At 37.7% G+C, this 18,643-nt stretch overlaps 1 protein-coding gene across 1 annotated transcript in view; it reads left to right on the top strand.

The window, feature by feature from the left end:
- The window catches only part of LOC122161166 (WD repeat containing planar cell polarity effector), a 137,745-nt gene that overhangs the window by 78,708 nt on the left and 40,394 nt on the right, over positions 1-18,643 (top strand). The window contains exons 13-14 of the mRNA XM_042820356.1: positions 2,008-2,196; positions 4,884-5,007. Coding sequence (XP_042676290.1) covers positions 2,008-2,196; positions 4,884-5,007 — 313 coding nt within the window. The remainder of the gene's footprint in view (positions 1-2,007; positions 2,197-4,883; positions 5,008-18,643) is intronic.

Below are 18,643 nucleotides of genomic sequence, written 5' to 3'. Positions count from 1 at the left end.
GTTTTTTTTCTTTTTTGTTTTTTTTTTTTAAATATATATTAGTATTCCTAGATTTACAAATACACAGAAAATTTTCAAGGCAGTCCTGCAGTTTGTGAAGGTTTTAGTCTGTAGTAGTAGTAGTAATCCACTAATTTTTTAAGAATGAACTATTCTTACTGGCACTAGAAATACCCCTATTGTTGCCATTCCAAAAAAAAAACCCAACATTTTTGGATCTACAGCTATTGCATCATACATAGCATTTTTAAAATTTCTTCAAGCATAGGAGGATCTCCCACAGAATGCAGTTGGAAGTGAGCTATGATTGATTCTGGGCTGCACAGTTTTACTGAATCACGATATAGTGTTTCATGCTAGGTAATGTCTCTTCTCTTGAATACGTGGAGTTCCACAGTCCTTTGTTTTTAACATTTATAAATTATATTAACATTACTTGAATTGTGTCTCATAAAAGTCTCCTGGAAAATAGATTTTTAACTTACAGCTGCCACATTAAGCTCTTGGACAAGAACTATGAATCCTGAAATAAGTCTAGGTAGATTTATTTCAGGAAAGGGTTCATTTTAAATCTACCCTCAAACACTAATGGCAGATACTTTTGTTGTCTAATGCCAAATTCATTTTTAAAAGCATTACAGCTGCTTGTCATTGATGTCAGCCCAAACAGTGGATGACGCCAGACCTGCTACCAGTGCCAGTGGTTCAGCACTGCTGGCCTAGGTGGATATTTAAAATATAATATAATATTTAATTAGCTCGCAAATCAGTATTTTCATCTTCACTTAGTGATTTATATGAAGATTTCCCAACTTGTGTAATGCTTTAGAAATATTAAAGGAGAATAAATCCTATTGTAACGATTAGATACAATCAGAGATGCGCACAGATCAAACACAGCTATTACACAGTATAATGTCCATAGTCTTTCATATATGCAAATACTTGACAAACATATATATGTATATATGTATAGAATTAAATTTATGTCTATTACAAATGTGTACGTATGACCGAATACATAACATCACGTCTGTGTTTGCAGGTTCTCAGCAGACTGTCTGACCTGGACCTACAGTCAAATGGGTTTTTTTCCCACACTTCTTTCTCCACTCCTATAGTCCATCATGAACAATGCTCACAACTACTTTTATGAAAATTTTGTGAGATCTGTTTTCTGTGTATCATGTCTACGTTTCTCTGTTAGCAGACCTTTTTGCCCCAGCCATCAGATGGCTCTAAAATCCATACTGAAATTCATTTTCTCATCAGAATTTTTTCCTTAGAATTATTTTCCACAAACACCATCAGAATGTAGATTGTGATTTTTTTTTTAATACATGCTTTATGCTTTATTTAGAGAGAGGGAAACAGAACATTTATTCTATTTTTTTTTTCCTGACATCTGGAGCATTAGTGATAAAGAATACATTTCCACAGTGACCCAAAGGAAGGAAGAACTACTAAAGTGCCTTGCAAGACCTACAGCTTGTGATCATCTAGTTAGTCAGAGACAATTAAGAACATGACTTTCTGCATCTTTCTAGGCAGCTTCCCTGTTCAGGAGCTGAGACCCACATGTCAACATCTGAGAATCTGTTTTAATTCACACTGATCAGAGACTAAGTGTTGTAGTAAAATCATGATCTTGTGGAGTGGGGAATGTGCCTTTCATTTTCTTCTCTTATGGTGAGCAAATGCATGGCTTCATTTGTAGCAAAATGAAAATCTGGGAATGAGCTTTCTCTAGCAAAGCTCCACTACATGATGTTTTCACTGGTGGATATTGGCCACATTCTCTCTACTGTCCATGCGTTAAGTCCCCTGTCCAGAGCACCCTAAATCTTAATATGATAAGATAACATGGAGTTCTATTACAGAGAAATTAAACATTGAAACCCATTAACTTTTATTTTAATCAACAGTAATTATTTTTAACTGTGTTGAAAAATATTCTATTATATATTCTCTTAACGCTATTTTCTGCTTTAATGTTTCCTAAAAAAGGTGTGATAACAAGAGGACAGCTGGGCCTTGTGGAAATCATCCACCAATACATTCGTTATGATGAGATACATGAGGCAATTAACGTCCTGAACACCATGAACTGGAACACGATGGGCCATCAGTGTTACATCTGCTTGAGTGCCATTGTCAATCACCTGCTTAAACAAAAGCTTACACCAGACAGAGAAGGTAAGAGACTGATTGCACTTCTAATGTGCTTTTCTGGGGTCTGTAGTTCTTATAAGGATTATGATGTTATATTTATTGACTGTATAAAAAAGACAATAGGGAGAATAGTCAGCCATTTGAACATAGCACTCCCTAATCAAATGTTGTATTTAGAAATAATTATTTCAATGAAGTCTGGATTAATGTGTTGATTGAATTTCAGTTAATGTTTCTACCAAGAATGATAATAAAATGCACATTATTTCAACACATGTGTGATACAGGCATGACTTAACGCGTATAGCACTATCTCATATACGCTGTAAGTTTATTGTGTTACACAAATTTGGTCACAGACCAATGCTAGTTAACACAGGCTTCAAATGTTTGTTATGTACTCATACTGAGACAGCACTGACATAAGCAGGGAAACTCTCCTTTAACAGGATTTGAGTGGAATTGTTAAGGTGCTTGTGAAGGGTCACTCTTTTGCTGCAAGATCCGAAGGCTTTGAATACACTGTCCTCTGCTGCCTCCTTTAGGATTATAGCTTTTGTCCTCGCAGTAATCTCCTGCCCCCCTGCAGTACTAGCTGGGGTCTCTCACAAGAATTGATGAATTTTAGGCTCAGCCTTGTCTCTGCTGAAGCCTGGTGTGGTGCCTTCCTCTTGATTTGCTGTGTATCTTGAAACTCAAGAGACTTCAAGATTTGAAGTGCCTTGATTTAGTGAAGGTGTTATCCTCCAGTCTAGCAGGCAGACAGCTGGGGACCAGGCATCTTTTGTGCCCAGAAAGAATACTTAGGGTTCTGGTGTGTTTGATGATAGCAAAACTCCAAAGTGTTCTACATTGCTGCCAAACCATCAACTGTCGTGTTTGGGGGATCTGATTAAAAACTCCTTGCATTGCAAACGTAGCATATCAATTCTAAATGAAACATGCTTTTTAAAGGACCCATGAAAAAGGCTGGGTTTGAAACTCTTGTAAAAAATATGCCCGTTATAAATAGATGTCTGTGTGTTTCCCCCCATGCAGCTCCCTAACACTGTTTACAGCAGACGAAATTTTATTCTGTCCGGGAGTTATTCTGTGTGAATCTAACAAATTTGGCATAGTAATTTGTTTTCTTTTTTATTAGTGAAAACCCAGTGAGGCCTTTTATTTATAGTGATGTGGCAGTTATCCTTGAGATCTTTATTCTGCCTTCAACATCAAGCTGGGCTATCTAATGAATCTATAACTGTGCTGGTAGTTACTCATATTCCATCTAGGTTGGAATATTTCTGAAGTACAAAACATGCTGTCAAGAAAACAGCAATGGCAAGAAAGTACAGCTTGTTTTTGCAAAGGTACCGCTGTATTCAATCTTAATCTAAATTGACTGCTGCTTTGAAAGAAAATACCTTTAAAGTTCAGCTTATCATAAACCTAGACAGTAAGATAACACAAAACCTAATTTACTAACAGTTTGCCTGTGTTTCTAACACAGTACTATTAGCACATTTAGTGCAATCAAACCTAATGAAATAGAATGTAACTATGCTTGGAAATAAAGAACCTTTATCACTGAATACAGAAAAGACTAGTTCAGACAAATGTTAATAGCAACAAATCAGGGAGACTTCTCTACCTAATGAGACAATAGGTTGGTTGTATTTTGCTTTTAAAGCTCACACAAAATTCTGATTAGCAGTAGCAATTTGTGTATCTGTCTTGACAGGAGAACCAATGCTGGCATAGTAAACTCTCCCTGTGACTTAGGAGTGAGACCTTCATTAGTTATTTCTGAATTTCAGTCAATTGTTTTTGTTCTAGAACCAAAAACACAGCATCCTACCAAACACTCTGGAGAAAATAATTCAATTCCAGCTGAAACGAAGGCAGTTCTGTATATAAAGTTTCATACTATGTGTTGACTATTAAGCAGAAGTCATGTAGCATAAATATAATTATTATATTTCATCTCAACTAAGCACAGGACACGTTCAGGGGACACGAATATATGCTATGTATTTTCCTGTATTATTTATGATTCTGTATTAGAAACATGTAGTAAAATGGCTCAGAGCTATACCTGTGGAGTATACTAGTCAGAAAGTAAAGCAGATGCAACTTCTGTAACAAAAGGGCTTTATTTTATTGATGACAAGGGAGGTTGACTCTTCTGCACACTGCAGGAGAGTCAAACCCTCAGGGTTTTCAGACCCTTTTATTTAAAGTTTTTGAAGAAGTGTTGGTTGAAGGAGGCTCCTTAGACCTCAAGGCCATCAAAAGAAAGGTTCTGTCACCTGCTGACCTAAGATATAACAATGATCCCTGAAAAACTGAACTTCATTGTTGTCTGCCTAAGAGGACATAGAAAATCTGAGATAATTTAGTTGATCTCTACTGGACAAACTTGTTCAAACTGTATTTTTCTTATGAGTCACTTTTAATTGTATGGTTCTGGTGAGAACTTGATGTGTTACAAACTTTTTCATCTTTCTGACAGCTTTTGTTGCTCAAAGTCATTGTCAACTCTGCCTCAAAATGAAAGTTAATATGCACATTTGTGTTTGTACAAGCTGTCATATTTTAATTTCATCTATCCTACAACAACATTGTGTTTCAGCAGTGTTTGAAGAATTTGACTGACTGCAAACATGAACAACCTGTTGTAATTGAAACGATTTCACTTGTTTCATTGCTGCTCTACTTAAACTCCACAGCACAGCTTGAGGCAAGCCTTGGAACCTTTTATGCTCCAACAAGACCCCTCTTGGATACAACTGTGCTGGAGTACAGAGACCCCATCAGCAGATATGCAAGAAGGTTCTTCCACCACCTGCTCAGGTGAATGACAGTTTAAACTTCTATCAACTTAAAATTAATTGCATATTTCAATAACTGCCTACTTTAATGTGGTTAACGTTTTCCAAGAGGACCACCCCTGAAAAAAATGCATTCGTTGTTACTGTTATTTTAACTTGCACTTCATTCCTTTCAAGTACAGTATTGCAGATAAAATGCTATTCAGAGCTCTTCTGTCATCAATGCACTTAAAATGAATCAAACTTTCCTTTTTAGCTTGATGGAAAGAAGATAGCATGCTTCTGAGAGATTCACCAACTGCTTGCAGGTTAACTGTTATAACAACTTACAGGCTTGGAGAAAACTTCAAGTTTAAATAGATGCAAATGAGCAATGTCTGATCCAAGACATTTTGTCTTTGCATTTTGTCATTGTCAACCTGAGAGGTCTCAAATATAAATTTGTATTCCAGTCATTTTGAGTACAGTTTAAGATCTAAAAGTCTGTGCCAGTAAATTATACAACACTAGAGAAGTCATCATACCAAATTCAGTTAGAATTTATATTACCCTGATATACTGCTCTTCTTTTCCTTGTATCCTTGGTACATCAATAGCATAAATTCTGATCTACTGTAACTGTCAATATGCAGCAGTTTGATCTTTTCATGTGTTCAGCCACAAATACAAATGATACGTTCCCTCCGAGAATCATTCATCGAGTGAAAATATGGAGAAATTATGTTCTGAATAATAACCCAAATGTTTGTAGAGCCTTGTTGAGGAGGGGTCTAGATGGATATGGTGAGACTTGCAATGCTTCATTTTTCTGTGTGCCAGCCAAATCATATACGTTGTCTATGTATGCAAAGCCAGGAACTGCAAGTTATTTTGATGGTACAATACACGCTTCTTCCAAAACTTAAACAGAAATAATTTATCCTGTCATATAAATTTTTAGTGAGTCTGAACAGGATCAGCTTTCTGCTAAACGGGTCCATACCCATGGGAAATTATTCTAAGCAGAAGAGTGTTCCAAATATTTGCATAATATGTACCAGCCCTTACTGGAGTTTTCTTCATAGATGTGGCCACAATACCAGGTTCAATCTCTGCCTTTGCCTTTGTCCTAGAAACCAGCAGGGAAGGTTTGTTGCTGCCGTGGCCAACTGTAGTGGCTGAGGGCCAGTTGCCTGCAGAGGACAGACGCGGAAAGAATGCCTCAGAGATTGCTGAGAGGTGTAGTAACTATAGTGCACTTACATCTGCTGGAGAAAGGTGTATTCCCTCTGACTCAGGATTTGCTTCAAAATGCTAGCAGGCATGCAGAGGCACGGGGCCCTGGCTGAGCTTCCAGCCCTTGGGGCTGCTCAACACAGCTGAAATGCTGTCTCAATCTCTTTAGCAGACAAGAAGCTTCAGTGCCAGAGTGCTGCCTGGACAATATGGGACACAGACCAGAGATGTATAGGAGAGTCTCCCCGTGTCTTTTACCTCCACTATAAAGCAGCCTTGTAAGAATCTACTTTATGCAGTATTTTGGAACAAATGAATGTTATTTTGCTGTTTCCCTGTTGTCAAAGGGATTTGTATTCAACTGAATCAAAGTGATAGGATCATGTGATTGCTGCAGAACAGATGGTAACGCTTAAAGCTTATCTGAAAAGACATAATCTAAGTACAAAATGAAATGTTCAAAAATGGCAGATTTATCTGATATAAAGCAAGGAAATCATGTCCAGAGATGATCTTTATTGTATTAAAGTGACTGTGCCTTAATTGGTATTTATTTCCTTTTAGATGTTTTCTTAAGTGACCAGAATTATTTGAATGTAGGCTAAACTGACCGTGCTGCTGATTTGTTGGAGAAATGGTGAACCAGCTGGATGATTCTGGGAGAGAGAAGGTCATCTAGGCCAATTCTCCCAGTGTCTGGGAAAATCATAGGGAAGCACAATGCTCACTCATTTGTCTAGGCATGCAGAAGCTACAGCCTCTGCTGTTATAACCTTCTCTGAGGAGCCAAGCAAGGCTAGCCATTCCTGCCAGTCTGCATTTATGAGTGTGGAGAGAGTTCTGCTCTTGTCTTTTTGGATCACCATGTCTTGCCCAACAGGACAGTGGAAATTGAGTAGTCTCCCCTCTACCTGTTTGTTAGAAATGGCAACTCTATGTGGATGCCAGGAGGGCTGCATTTAAAGTCAGTTACACACTCTGTATCTCAAGCCTTGTTATTCAATCCGTTCTCTTTTTTAGCCATATTTGCTTGGCACTAAATACCTGCATGCTAGTTACAAATAGTTACTGAATCTTTTCACAGTGAATTTGTGCTAACACGATATGTATGCAGGACTAAACAAAATAATATAGCAAAATAAAAGCAAGAAGGCTTGAATGCAGATGCACTGTGAATTGTCACTGCTAGTTTGATGCAGCACTAGGGGACATTTGTTGCCCTCTTGTGAACATTTCTTAAAAGCTAAATGATCACTTTGTTCCCTGTTGCAGCAAGGGATGGAGGAAACACAGTGGTTCCTAAATTGTACGGCTGAGAATGAAAAAGTGTTTCCGAAATACTGTAGGATCTTCCACAATTCCTTTGGGCTTCAGAAAAAAGCAAGCAACATACTCACAGAAGGGAAATGTAGAAGATAAGGAACTGAAAGACACTGAGAGCCAGAAACTCGGAAGGGGGTTTGGAAAGGTGAGGAAAGAGGGGTTAGGAGCAAAAGGTAGGGAAATGAGGACAAAGGACTAAAGACAGATAAGGGGCCAAACAGAGCAATACAAAAGAGTAGAGTGGTAGTACAGATCAAAAGAGAATAAGACAGTGTAGAGTGTATGTTGGGCTGCAGAGGAGACCAGAAGCATAAGGAATGGACAGAAGAGGGTGTAGTTTTTAATACAAGATTAAAATATTAAAATGCTTGTATGTTTCTAGATCTAAATCTGAAAAATGCTCAGATAAACAGAAGTGTTCACCCCCTCCCCCCCCCCCCACCGGCTTTCTTTTGAATGCCCCACCAATCTGCCTTAAGCCTTTTCTAGAAGGACCCGCTCTTGGGAGAGAAATATTAATTCATTCTACATGCTGAGACAATCTTTGACCTGCCTGCTGAGTCTGCCAAAAAGGTGCCAGTTATTGTATTTTTTAAGGTACGAGTGTCTGTACTTACTAGAATTGAGAAATGCAGTCACCTTTTCAAAAAGGCTATCCTCACCTCGTAATAATCATGAGCCAATGATTTTAATCTTTACTGCAGTCTGAAAGGTTTTATATATAGTTGAACATAACTGGCAACATCCATTTTCACATTATCAGTGAGATTATGGGCTAAGTATTTTTCTACCATCAGTTTCTAGAAAAAAAGAAAAACAGTGTGATGGTAGGTCCTATGAACCATGTGAAGGCACTCTGTAACTACAGGCTGTAGTACAAGATGGGTTAGAACATGGTGCAGCAGCCTGAGATGGGCATAATCATCAGCTTCTACTAAAATAGAGATACAGAGCTTCGCTGGCATAGGTCCTGAATAAAGAATATGGAATATCTCCAAAAACAGGCGTTCAGTATACAGAATTAAAATTAAAGGCCTCTTAATTATATGCCAAGAATCCATTACAACAGTATTTATAGAATGAGTAATAATTTTCATTTTAAATTCTTATCTATAATTAAAAAATACAGGAACTGAATTGTAAATGTAAACCTATATCTTAGGTGTTCCTTGCCACTTGAGTAGCATTCCTGTATTTTATTATGATGTCACTACCTATAATAATATAATGCATTATATCATTATGTAAAATGTTGAGCAGAGGTGGATTTATTAGGAAGCCTTGGGAGCTGTAACCTTCTTGCCCCCACCCTTTTGTTGTGCACTGCCTACTAAGTGTATTTGTGTAATGGGGGAGTGGCTGCACAACCACCTCCTGCTTCTGTATAACAGCCTCATCTGGCCATGTACAGAACATGGAATGAGATGGAAGAGTCTTTCATTCGTTAACTATGGCATCGCTGACTCATGGCTTTGCTTCACTCTGATCAAGCATTCGTAAATTGTACTTGCCATATTTTCTAATGCATGAAATTATCTTGCTTGTTTAACACACACACGCAGGTACAAACACATGCCTGCCCTGTTTTATTCAAACCTTTCTGCCTCTTTCAAACAGACAGTGAAAAAAATAACATACCATGAGCTGGAAGCAAAGGCTGGATTGGCAAGTAAAGGCTGAAATGCAGTTGGGAAGTTGGAGAATTAGAATGTGCAGCTCCATGTTTCTGCTGTTTTGTTCATGTGTTTCTGAACATACAATTTAAGGATCTGGTTTTTTTTTGTTTTTTTGGGTTTTTTTTTTCATGGAAAAACACTAAAATCAAAACCATTTGGACCTTATAATCTGATAATTCCATTATCCACCCCTCTTCCACCAGCTTCAAGGACAAATATGATTCTTTATGAAGCAAAGCTCTATTCTAAATATCGGGATAATGCATTTGTCTTTTTCAAGAGTAAAGTGCAGTTCTGATCACATCTACTGACATAATTTTGAATATATTCACAGAAATATTCTGCTTTGTCCAAGTCTAAAATTGAAGATGATGTGTTTCTGCTGTTACTGGTTTTATTCCTTCATAGATCTTCTCAAAAGTCTTGTATGCTCTTCTCAGTATTCAGTATTGGTTAAATGCAAAGAAGAATTAAGCTGCATGCTGGCAGAACATTCATGAAATAGAGGAGGTGAGAAAGTAGGTGATCCTTAGTATCAAGGGACATATGTTTCTAGCCAGTACTGGGTTTTGTGAATCACTTTGCTATTCAAGAGTTGTGAAGTGCACCACTATACTACCTGACATGATTATTTGACGTAGTTATCGCTTACTTCCAAGACAACCTTTGGGAAACTAAAATAGAGCTCTTTCCCTCTGCAGCAAGATCACTTACACAGTATGAACTAACCCTTTGTAAGAGGTTCTTGTATCTCTAAACTGCGATCTGCAAAGTAGGTGTGCACCGCGAGTGTTCCATCCTAAACAGGACCCCCAAATCAAAAGGTGAGAAAATGCCTAGACTTCATAGTAATTCCTCATCCCATTTGCTGCCAACTGTATGGAACTGAGGGACAAAGTCAGCAAAGAGCTTTTATGATCCTTTTAAAGAGCACCCTAAAAGTAGAATCTATAATTATATTGGTACATAGTGTGTCACGAAGTATGTATAAACATTAATGATGACATGATTCAGGACTGAGAATGTCTTTTATATTCATAAGGTAACCTATTAGGCATTAAATTATGCCTTCAGATAAAATGACCACTGATGTCAGTCAGGTTCTCTATGGTGGCCACATGAGCAGAATTCATCTCCACAGGAGTAAGTTCAGTAGCAGCGTTTTGACTAAAGTAGCACCTTCTGGAGAGAACTTTGAACAGTCATTTTTTGTCATCTTGCCAGAACGATCAAAACCAAAGGTTTTCATATTGCCATGGCACTGATAAATGAGAACTTCAATGGCTGTGATGGACCTGCACATGAATAGATCCCCTGGTCATGCTTCTTGACCCGTTTGTGAAACATGAAATAAAGGCACCTATTCAATGGAACTAGATAATTTTTTAGTTAAAGAGATATTTAAATCTCAGGAAAAGTTTAGAATATCTTTGCTTCATCCTATGTTGCTAATGATTTTTTTTTTTAATTAAACCACCTCCACAACAGGTTTCATTTTCAGTTAGATGCTTTGATGCCACAGGAACGGCTTCAGGATTTAATTCTCCAGTGACAATAACAATGTAAAAAAAAATTGAGCAAACTATCATGAAAAAAATGCAAATAACGTGACATCATTACTTGAGAACAAAATCCCTTGAAGACAAAATGCAAGAAAACTCCTTCAGAGATTTGGGCCAAGATATTCTTCTGAACCAGATGGAAGACATTGCTTGGAGGATGGGACAGGTGGCCCTTTTGGCACATTTAGAATAGTCCCAGAGCTACTCTGCAGTGGAACAACTTCCCCCAGCCACGACTGACTGGCTGCTTGGTGGTCTGAAGTGTCAGAACTCTTCCAAATCTCTGCCTCATCCCCACCCCTGAGGCTGCACTTTAAAAAAAAAAAATGAGAGGAAAACAAAATAGCCATACTGGACTAATGTTCTTTGTGCCAAGGCTATTCCCACATGCTGGCTAACGTATTAAGTATTACTACTTTTAGAAGCTGAGTGCAAATGGCAACCATTATTTTGTTGTGCTGTGTTATGTAACTGATAATCTGCCCTCATAGTATTTCTGTACATTTCTTTCTGTACAACTGTGCAAGTCCCCTAAAGTCTGAGGGGCTTTGGGCATACATCAATTGTGAAAACAATACAAAAAAGTACCATATTTGTGGATGAAAACCCAAGAATAAGTTCTTACCAATATAGCTTCATATTTAAGCTGCCCTAGTAAGCAAGCCTCAGCTTTTCGTTATATGTCACTGTCATCATTTACTCCTTCCTCAACAACATAGTCACTGATGATGATTTCCGGAGTGACGCTCAAATACCTCTTCTTGAGGTCCTGACCAGGAACCTTAATTTAAGCTGTTTCTTTTTTTTCCTTGCAGTCTTTCCACACTGATTCATGTCTCATCTCTTTACTATGACATTTTTTCTCCATTCATATTCAGAGCCTTCCTGAATCCCACCATCACCATTCACTTTCCTGTGGACCATCTGACAATATTCCGTCTTAAGCTCTGCTCGTGAGATCAGAACAGAACAAACCTTGGCAATCTGTAATCTCTTTGTTGCAAAAATTGTTTTTTTTTCCTAGAAGAGCTTCATCTTTCTTATTATTCTCCCTCTTGCATTCAGTGTCCTCCAAGAAGTGCTAATTGAACAGTCATATAACCCTTGACCCCTGTCCTCAAATGCAGAGCTCCCTTTTATTGTTCTTAAGAACTTCTTAAGGAAAGGGTACAATAAGTAAAATTTAGAAGAAAAGTCAGCAATAGTCAGTTGTCCAATAACTGAATGTAGCACCCTGGGAGCTCACTTCACCTCTCTGAACTCAATCATGTAGCATTTGGATGTCCTACACACTTATCTGTGCTGTGGTTAGCAGAAGGATGTGGGCACCCAAAGGATGAGTAATCCCACTGAAGGAAGATATCTATGATAAGCACGAAGAATCAAATGTCTGCCTATCTCTGTCAATTAACTATAAAGGAAGCCTACCTGATTAGCCATGTAAAAATGAGCTATTTGAAGATAAACGAAATGATTTGCACTGTGAATGTCTAGCTCCTCTATCTCATTATTACTGGCCAGTTATCAGAAAGGTAAGTGTTCAGGTATAGTTATTGTAATAGATGGATTGAGGTACAAAGCCTAAAAAAAATATTTGAAGAAGGGTTCACAGACAGATACAGAAACCTGGTAGGCACACAGATCTCTTTTGAAATTCCTCTCAAGCCAGTTGACCAGGATAGAAGTGGGTAGGGGCATTTCTTTTTACAACCATTTGGCCATTGAAGACCTTTTTGGAATTTATCTCACCAAAATGTCTTAAAGACAAAAAGATATCATAGGGCAAGAGAACCTTTTTGCAGATAGATAATTCAATAGAAGGTAAGAAACAGAGTAAAAGATCAGTGTCTCACTGAGTAGAAGTCACCAAACTTGGGTATAGCAGACCCATACACATAAGTAATGTGGAAAAGGAGAGCTCGAAGAGCTGTAGGAAGGACAGCTGGGGTGATTAAAGACATGCAGGGAATGACTGAACAGAACTCCTCAAGCTATAGAAGAGTCAACTGAGATACAGATCTATTAAATCATCAGTGTTAGGGAGAAAGAGGACAGTAAATGAGTGTCGCTGCTTCTTCTAGAACAAAAAACTAGGGGTCATCAAGCAAAACTAGTATGTGGCAGGTTCAAAATGAAGTGATTCTTGACATAGCATGTAATTAAACTATGAAGCTTCTTGCCACTGGATGTTATGGACGGTAGAACTGCACGTGAGTTCAAAGGGGAGATACAGGAAAGAGAAATTCACTGAGGAATACCAGCGTAGAAACCACCTATAGCTCAGAGTCACTGAACCACAAATTGCGAGGATTACTAAAGTAAGTATCTCCTTAGGCTTGCCTAGTTGTTACATTCTCTCCTAGGTGCCTACCTATTGGTATGATGCTATGTTAGATTTGTCTTTGGTCTAAGCAAATGGTCATTCTTACCATTTTTGTTCTCGTATGTGATATCCTACAGAAAAGAAAAAAAAAAGCAAAACGTAATTAGTTTCCATTTGCTCCCCAAAAATATGCCAAAATTCACATGACAGAGTTCTACAAAGTGTATTTTCTGGCTCTCCTGTCTGTATTTGTTGTATTGGAGTTCTTTTGTGTGGAAATTGTACAAACATTCCCACTGCATTATTTTAGTATAAGATAAAGTATTGCTATTGACAAACCTAAACAGAATATGTAAGTAATGCTGTAACTGAGCTGTAACTCAACGGGTGATTCAAAGTTTGGTCCTGCAACAGGACTTTATAAATAGCTATTTATCCTTAGGCAGCCAGTTTTTAGAAAATATTGAGCTAATATATTTTCTCTGAGAATTCTTAGCGTTAAGAGCATGCATCTTATCTAATATCAGGCATGAGGGAGAATTGGCCCAGCACTTTGTGGAAAGTCAAGGAGGAAAAGGATATGTTCTTCCTAACTTTAATACCAAATTTCCATCTGCTGTGGATTGAAATTGCAGAGATATCATACATATACAATACAGGTTTATAATAGACGCAGCAACTCATCCTTAACCATTGCAATGATACTGGGCCTCTGTTATAGAGCTGTGTTTAGTGTGTAGACATGCTGATATGTTTGCTCAATAAAATACAACTTTCAAGGCACACTGTTAAATTTACATGATCACCAGAGTAAGAGGTATAAAGCTGGAACAGAAGAAGAGAAAAGACTTAGTGCAATAAAGGCTAGGATTTAACAGATGGGATTGAGTAAAATGAATGTGAAATAACAGGTGTCATTGACTCTTATCAGCATTTTTAATGAACATCTGTTTTTAGCCCGGAGTACTTTGGAAGAGTATGTTGGAGTGTGTCTGTATTTAAAGATAAAGGTAGGCTGTTGAGAAGTTGCTGAGTGGTAGGAGGTTGGGGAATGGAGGGGTTTGGTAGGAGGTGGTGGTGGTTGTTGGGTGTGTATTAGTCCCAACGTAGAGAAACCCGAAGGAAACCTTCTGTGAAGAAATTGTAACAGAAGGAAATATTGCTATGGCAACAAAATATTTTTGCTTGAAGGAAAATGAGTATGAAAAAGGAAGTACAGAGAGTGGGAAATTCAAAGGAAGTACACATTGTGAGAGAAAAGAACAGAATACAGATTAAAAAGAAATAAACCATCCTAGTTTGAATTCATATAGTATTAAGTTATAGTAGGAAAAAATTGTTGTTCTCCAGACTTTAATAGCAATAGGTAATAAAAATCCTAGACCACTTGGCATGTACAAAGGAATTATTCTGCATATGTTAAAACAATGCTGTTTCCTGGACAGTTCTTCTCTTGAATGGTTAACCCCATTCTGCAAGAGCCCAGACTAACAAGTCTGACCATCATTGAATGGGAAATGTACAGCAAATGTTCGCAGAATCATAATCTGTTAAATAATATTTCTTAGGTTTAGACATAGGACCGTCATAGACATAGTTTTAAATTGGTGCTCTTTTATAGTCAATTGAGAAAAGGGCAGGAAATGAATGATGTCACCTCCAGAGCTAGAGCTACTAATTGTTCTAGTTCTAATTGTTTCATACATTTGGACTGCTTCTTATAAATATGTACTGTAAAAGTTTAACTGCTAACTTCTTACTAGATTCCTTCAAAAATTACCTTACTTCACCTGAAAATCTGACTTAAAAGTGCCTGAACAACTTTTCTTTGAACCCAAAATCTGTTCTGAGAAGAAGTGTGTTTGCTTACCAGAATCTCCTCAGCTGTTTCACACAGACACATCTGATTTCTTAGACCCGAGTCCTACAAGATAGGAATCACAGTGTAAGATCCCTTTTTTTTTCCAGGTTGGGAATGTCTTCAAGATTCACCACTTGTTACAGCGCTGCCGGGCTTTCTCTGGACAGGGAGTCACATTGTCTGGCTCTACTTATTAGCTTTCTCTTTCCTCCTATTTTTTTTAATTTGGTTGGTTTGTTTTTGCATTTCCTTGCTCCATACCAGAGGGTACCCTTTGATGTGCAGGGCATTTTGTTCTATGGCAAACAATCTATAAAGCTATAGGTGTACTTCCTTATGTTGGCAGATACCTAATTTGGCAGTATAGCTCCAGTAGCAGAGGTTTTCGAGTGGCTTCAGATATCTATGCTCACTTGAACTTTTTTCAGTCACTCATGAACTTTTCCTTGAGGCATATCCATGCAGGACAACCTTTGAAGGGCTGTGTAAGGGTTTTTTAACAAGTCGCTCAGGTCCCAAATTCAGTATTTCACTTAGCACGTCCGTGTTTAGGACCCACAGAAAATTATAGGTTGTAAACCACATGTTAATGCTCCGCTAAATTCGGGCCTAAAGAGATGTATACATTATACCTAGACATTTAGAGCTTCAATACACAGAGCACAGTTTAGAAGATTATGCCCTTGACTCACAAACATGTAGATCTGGTGGCTGTTTCCCCATGGCCCTATTGGTGTGCTCTGCAGCTCTTTCCTGTCATTGTACTAGAATGTCTTAGGCGGCAACAAGGTTGTGGGCCCCACAACCTTGAAGCATAATGGCGTGACTTTATCAAAATGGTGCAAAAGTACAGCAGTTACGCTCTGCCATTCAGCAAATGCACTACTTAACACCAAACACAGTCTGCATTGATTCTTGCTTCAGCCATCGTTGGATGGGAGCTGAGAGCAGCTTGCTGGAGAAGGGCACCCTTCAGAGTTATCTGAAACTTGACTTCAAAATATCTCCTTGAAGGTCAATAGAATTTCAGGGCTGTCAGTCGTATACCTGAAGGTGTTTAAGCTGTATTCTGCAGTGCAGCTACAAGTCTAAATTAATGGCTTTATGTTCAACAGTTGGTTAAAAACCATGCCATTCCTATTTAAAATCAACCACTTAGCAACCTAGCCACACACTTTTTACATTCTTTAACCAGATAATCTAATTATTCTGGCTCAGAATTCCACTGAACAGTGTTCAGAGTCATTTTACAGACGTTGTTCTGTATTTTAATATTGTCTAATTTAAAAGGGAAAAAAAATATCAGATAACTTTTTTTTTTTAGTGAAAAAAAAAAGCATGAAAACCATTTCTGTTCCAAAAATTGCTGATATGAGAACTTATGGGAAACAGCTTCTTTTATGAATAATTATTATTATTGTGTTTAAGAAATGGGCAAGATGCCTAGAAATTGAATGAAAGAATGAGCTATTAAATTGAAATATTAAATGAAATAACTGAATTAAAAGTGATCACATAAACCCTGCAGTAAATGTTGGGAGCTGTAGCTGATTGAACATATTTCCATCATCTGTTTTGTATGCTTAAATACAATTGCCTGATGTAAGTAAACACTTGATTGATATTCTGAATACTTTAAAATCTGCATATGCATCACAGAATACTGAACAATTAAAACTTAATTTCAGCATAGTTTGATTGCATGTAAATTATTTCAATATTCTTTTTTTTTTCTGTTCTGTTTGCTCTGTGCATATTTAATATTCACTTTTTGAATGCATATCACCCTTGATTGGACTGCGAGATGAGGAGGACTCTGAAATTTCTTCCACTAAAAAGGATTGCCTTATAAATGTTATTTGTGCCACAGCTCTTCCCCTGCAGATTATTTTCTAAATGTTGTGTACCCTTATTGAAGACAAGGAAGAAAACGGCTGCAACCTTCCTTTATCAGCCCAGCACATGGAATATGCTTACATGGTCGATGGGCATGTCTAAGAAGGCTTGTTGGTTGTAACTAGTCCCTAAAGAAATGTTTCCATCTTTCCTGCACTGCATTTCTCTCTTGCTTGCATGAGCTCTCTCTCTTCCCTTCATCTTCCTTTTTTTTTCTCGTTCCCAGACTTCTTATGTGTTTCAGTATTATAGATATTTTTAAGTTGACCATTTTCAGCCTGGAAAACCTATCTCTGTCTTTAAGTGCCCAATCTGAATTTCCATTGCTGTGACATGCAAATGACAAAATTCTCCTTTTGAGATGTTTGCAAAACTTATTATTTAAATGCTTTATTTAAAAAGAAAACAAATAATTGTGGCTTTCCTGGCATCTTTTCAGCTATATCACGTTCTCAGAAGGCACATAGACAGAATGCACATAGCCATGCTGCCACGGGAGATCTGGGTTCTTCTCTGTCCTCACCATTCTTGCCCCTGTTATGCTTTCATACCCCTGCTTCTTTGCCCCTAAAATAGCTGCACTAACAGCTAACCTTTTGGAGGTTTGTAAGATAGGGAGAAAGATCATGTAAGAGTGTGTAATAACAATATTACATGACTAGAGGGGAATTTAGATTTCATATTGTATGTGCTAAGCAGCTCGCAGAGAGATGTCTTCCTATCTGACCCATATATTTAATCTCAGTTTGTGGGTTTTAATCTTGAAGGTCAGATTTCTGTTGGCTCTCGCTTTGACCAAACAAGTTGGTTTGCAGGCAGATTTCCTTATCTCTCTTTTTTTTTAAGGGAGGTGTAAGTCTTGATTGCTGGAGTTATTGTGAAGTAAGCGTAAGTAACTAGGTGGAGGAGAGGGGGGAAGACATGCATTTCAGGACCAGGCTTCTCACGACAAAGCATGCCTTTAAAAGAGGTGTTATGAGCTTGAGATCTCTCTCCTGCTGGGCAGGACTCTCTGTAGTTGTTTCTGTAGAATAAGAACAACGCAGCTTCCATGAAAAAAGACTCAAAATAACAAGTGTTTTCTAGTAAGAATAGCTTAAAAAAACCTGGATATTCTTGGCTGCTTTAATACAGTTTGCCTAAGTAATGCAAACTTGTCATCCTTGTTTGAAACCTCCACCGTATTTTAAAGCAATTCCATGTCTAATAATTTATGAAGTGTCTGTGATTGTTATTTCCAGCTCTCTTGGTTAGTGAAGAGCATTTCTTGAGCAGCCCTTTTTTCCTTTCTCCCCCTCAGTACAGCTCTGAAAATAACAAGCTAACTTCACAGTTTTGTGAATAGGGGCCATAATGAGACCAAAGTGTATATGTTGATTAAAGGGGAAAAAATGTTGGATTCTGTGTGAAACAGTGAGGAACTGGCAGCTTTTGGGCCATGACTCTGTTCTGCAGGAGAATCAAAAGGAAAAGTTACTTTACATTTTTTAGTGCAAGCATTTTTGCTTTGCTAAAGCGAATGTCATTCGAATAGTCTGTATGGTTCTAACTTTAGAAAAACAGAATTATGATGCTGACTTTTTTTAGCTGGTTGTAAAGCCTGTTTTGGTTTGGTTTCCAATTTTGCCTCTGAGTACTAAGAATGTAGATTTAACTCATAATTGAAAAGAAACATGTGCCAGAAGAAGATAAATATGATTGCTATTTAAGATACACATATCTTAACATGTGCTTAATTGTCTTAATTAAAGCAAAGCTTTAGAAGCATCATTACAACACAGTGCATTTTACTGGAAAACCCT

The sequence above is a fragment of the Centrocercus urophasianus genome, unplaced genomic scaffold (genome assembly GCF_019232065.1).
Source record: "Centrocercus urophasianus isolate 14NV4802_14NV808 unplaced genomic scaffold, USGS_Curo_1.0 seq_10, whole genome shotgun sequence".
Taxonomy (NCBI): domain Eukaryota; kingdom Metazoa; phylum Chordata; class Aves; order Galliformes; family Phasianidae; genus Centrocercus; species Centrocercus urophasianus.
Note: the sequence above shows the minus strand (reverse complement) of the source record. Positions and strands in the feature narration are given on the sequence as shown.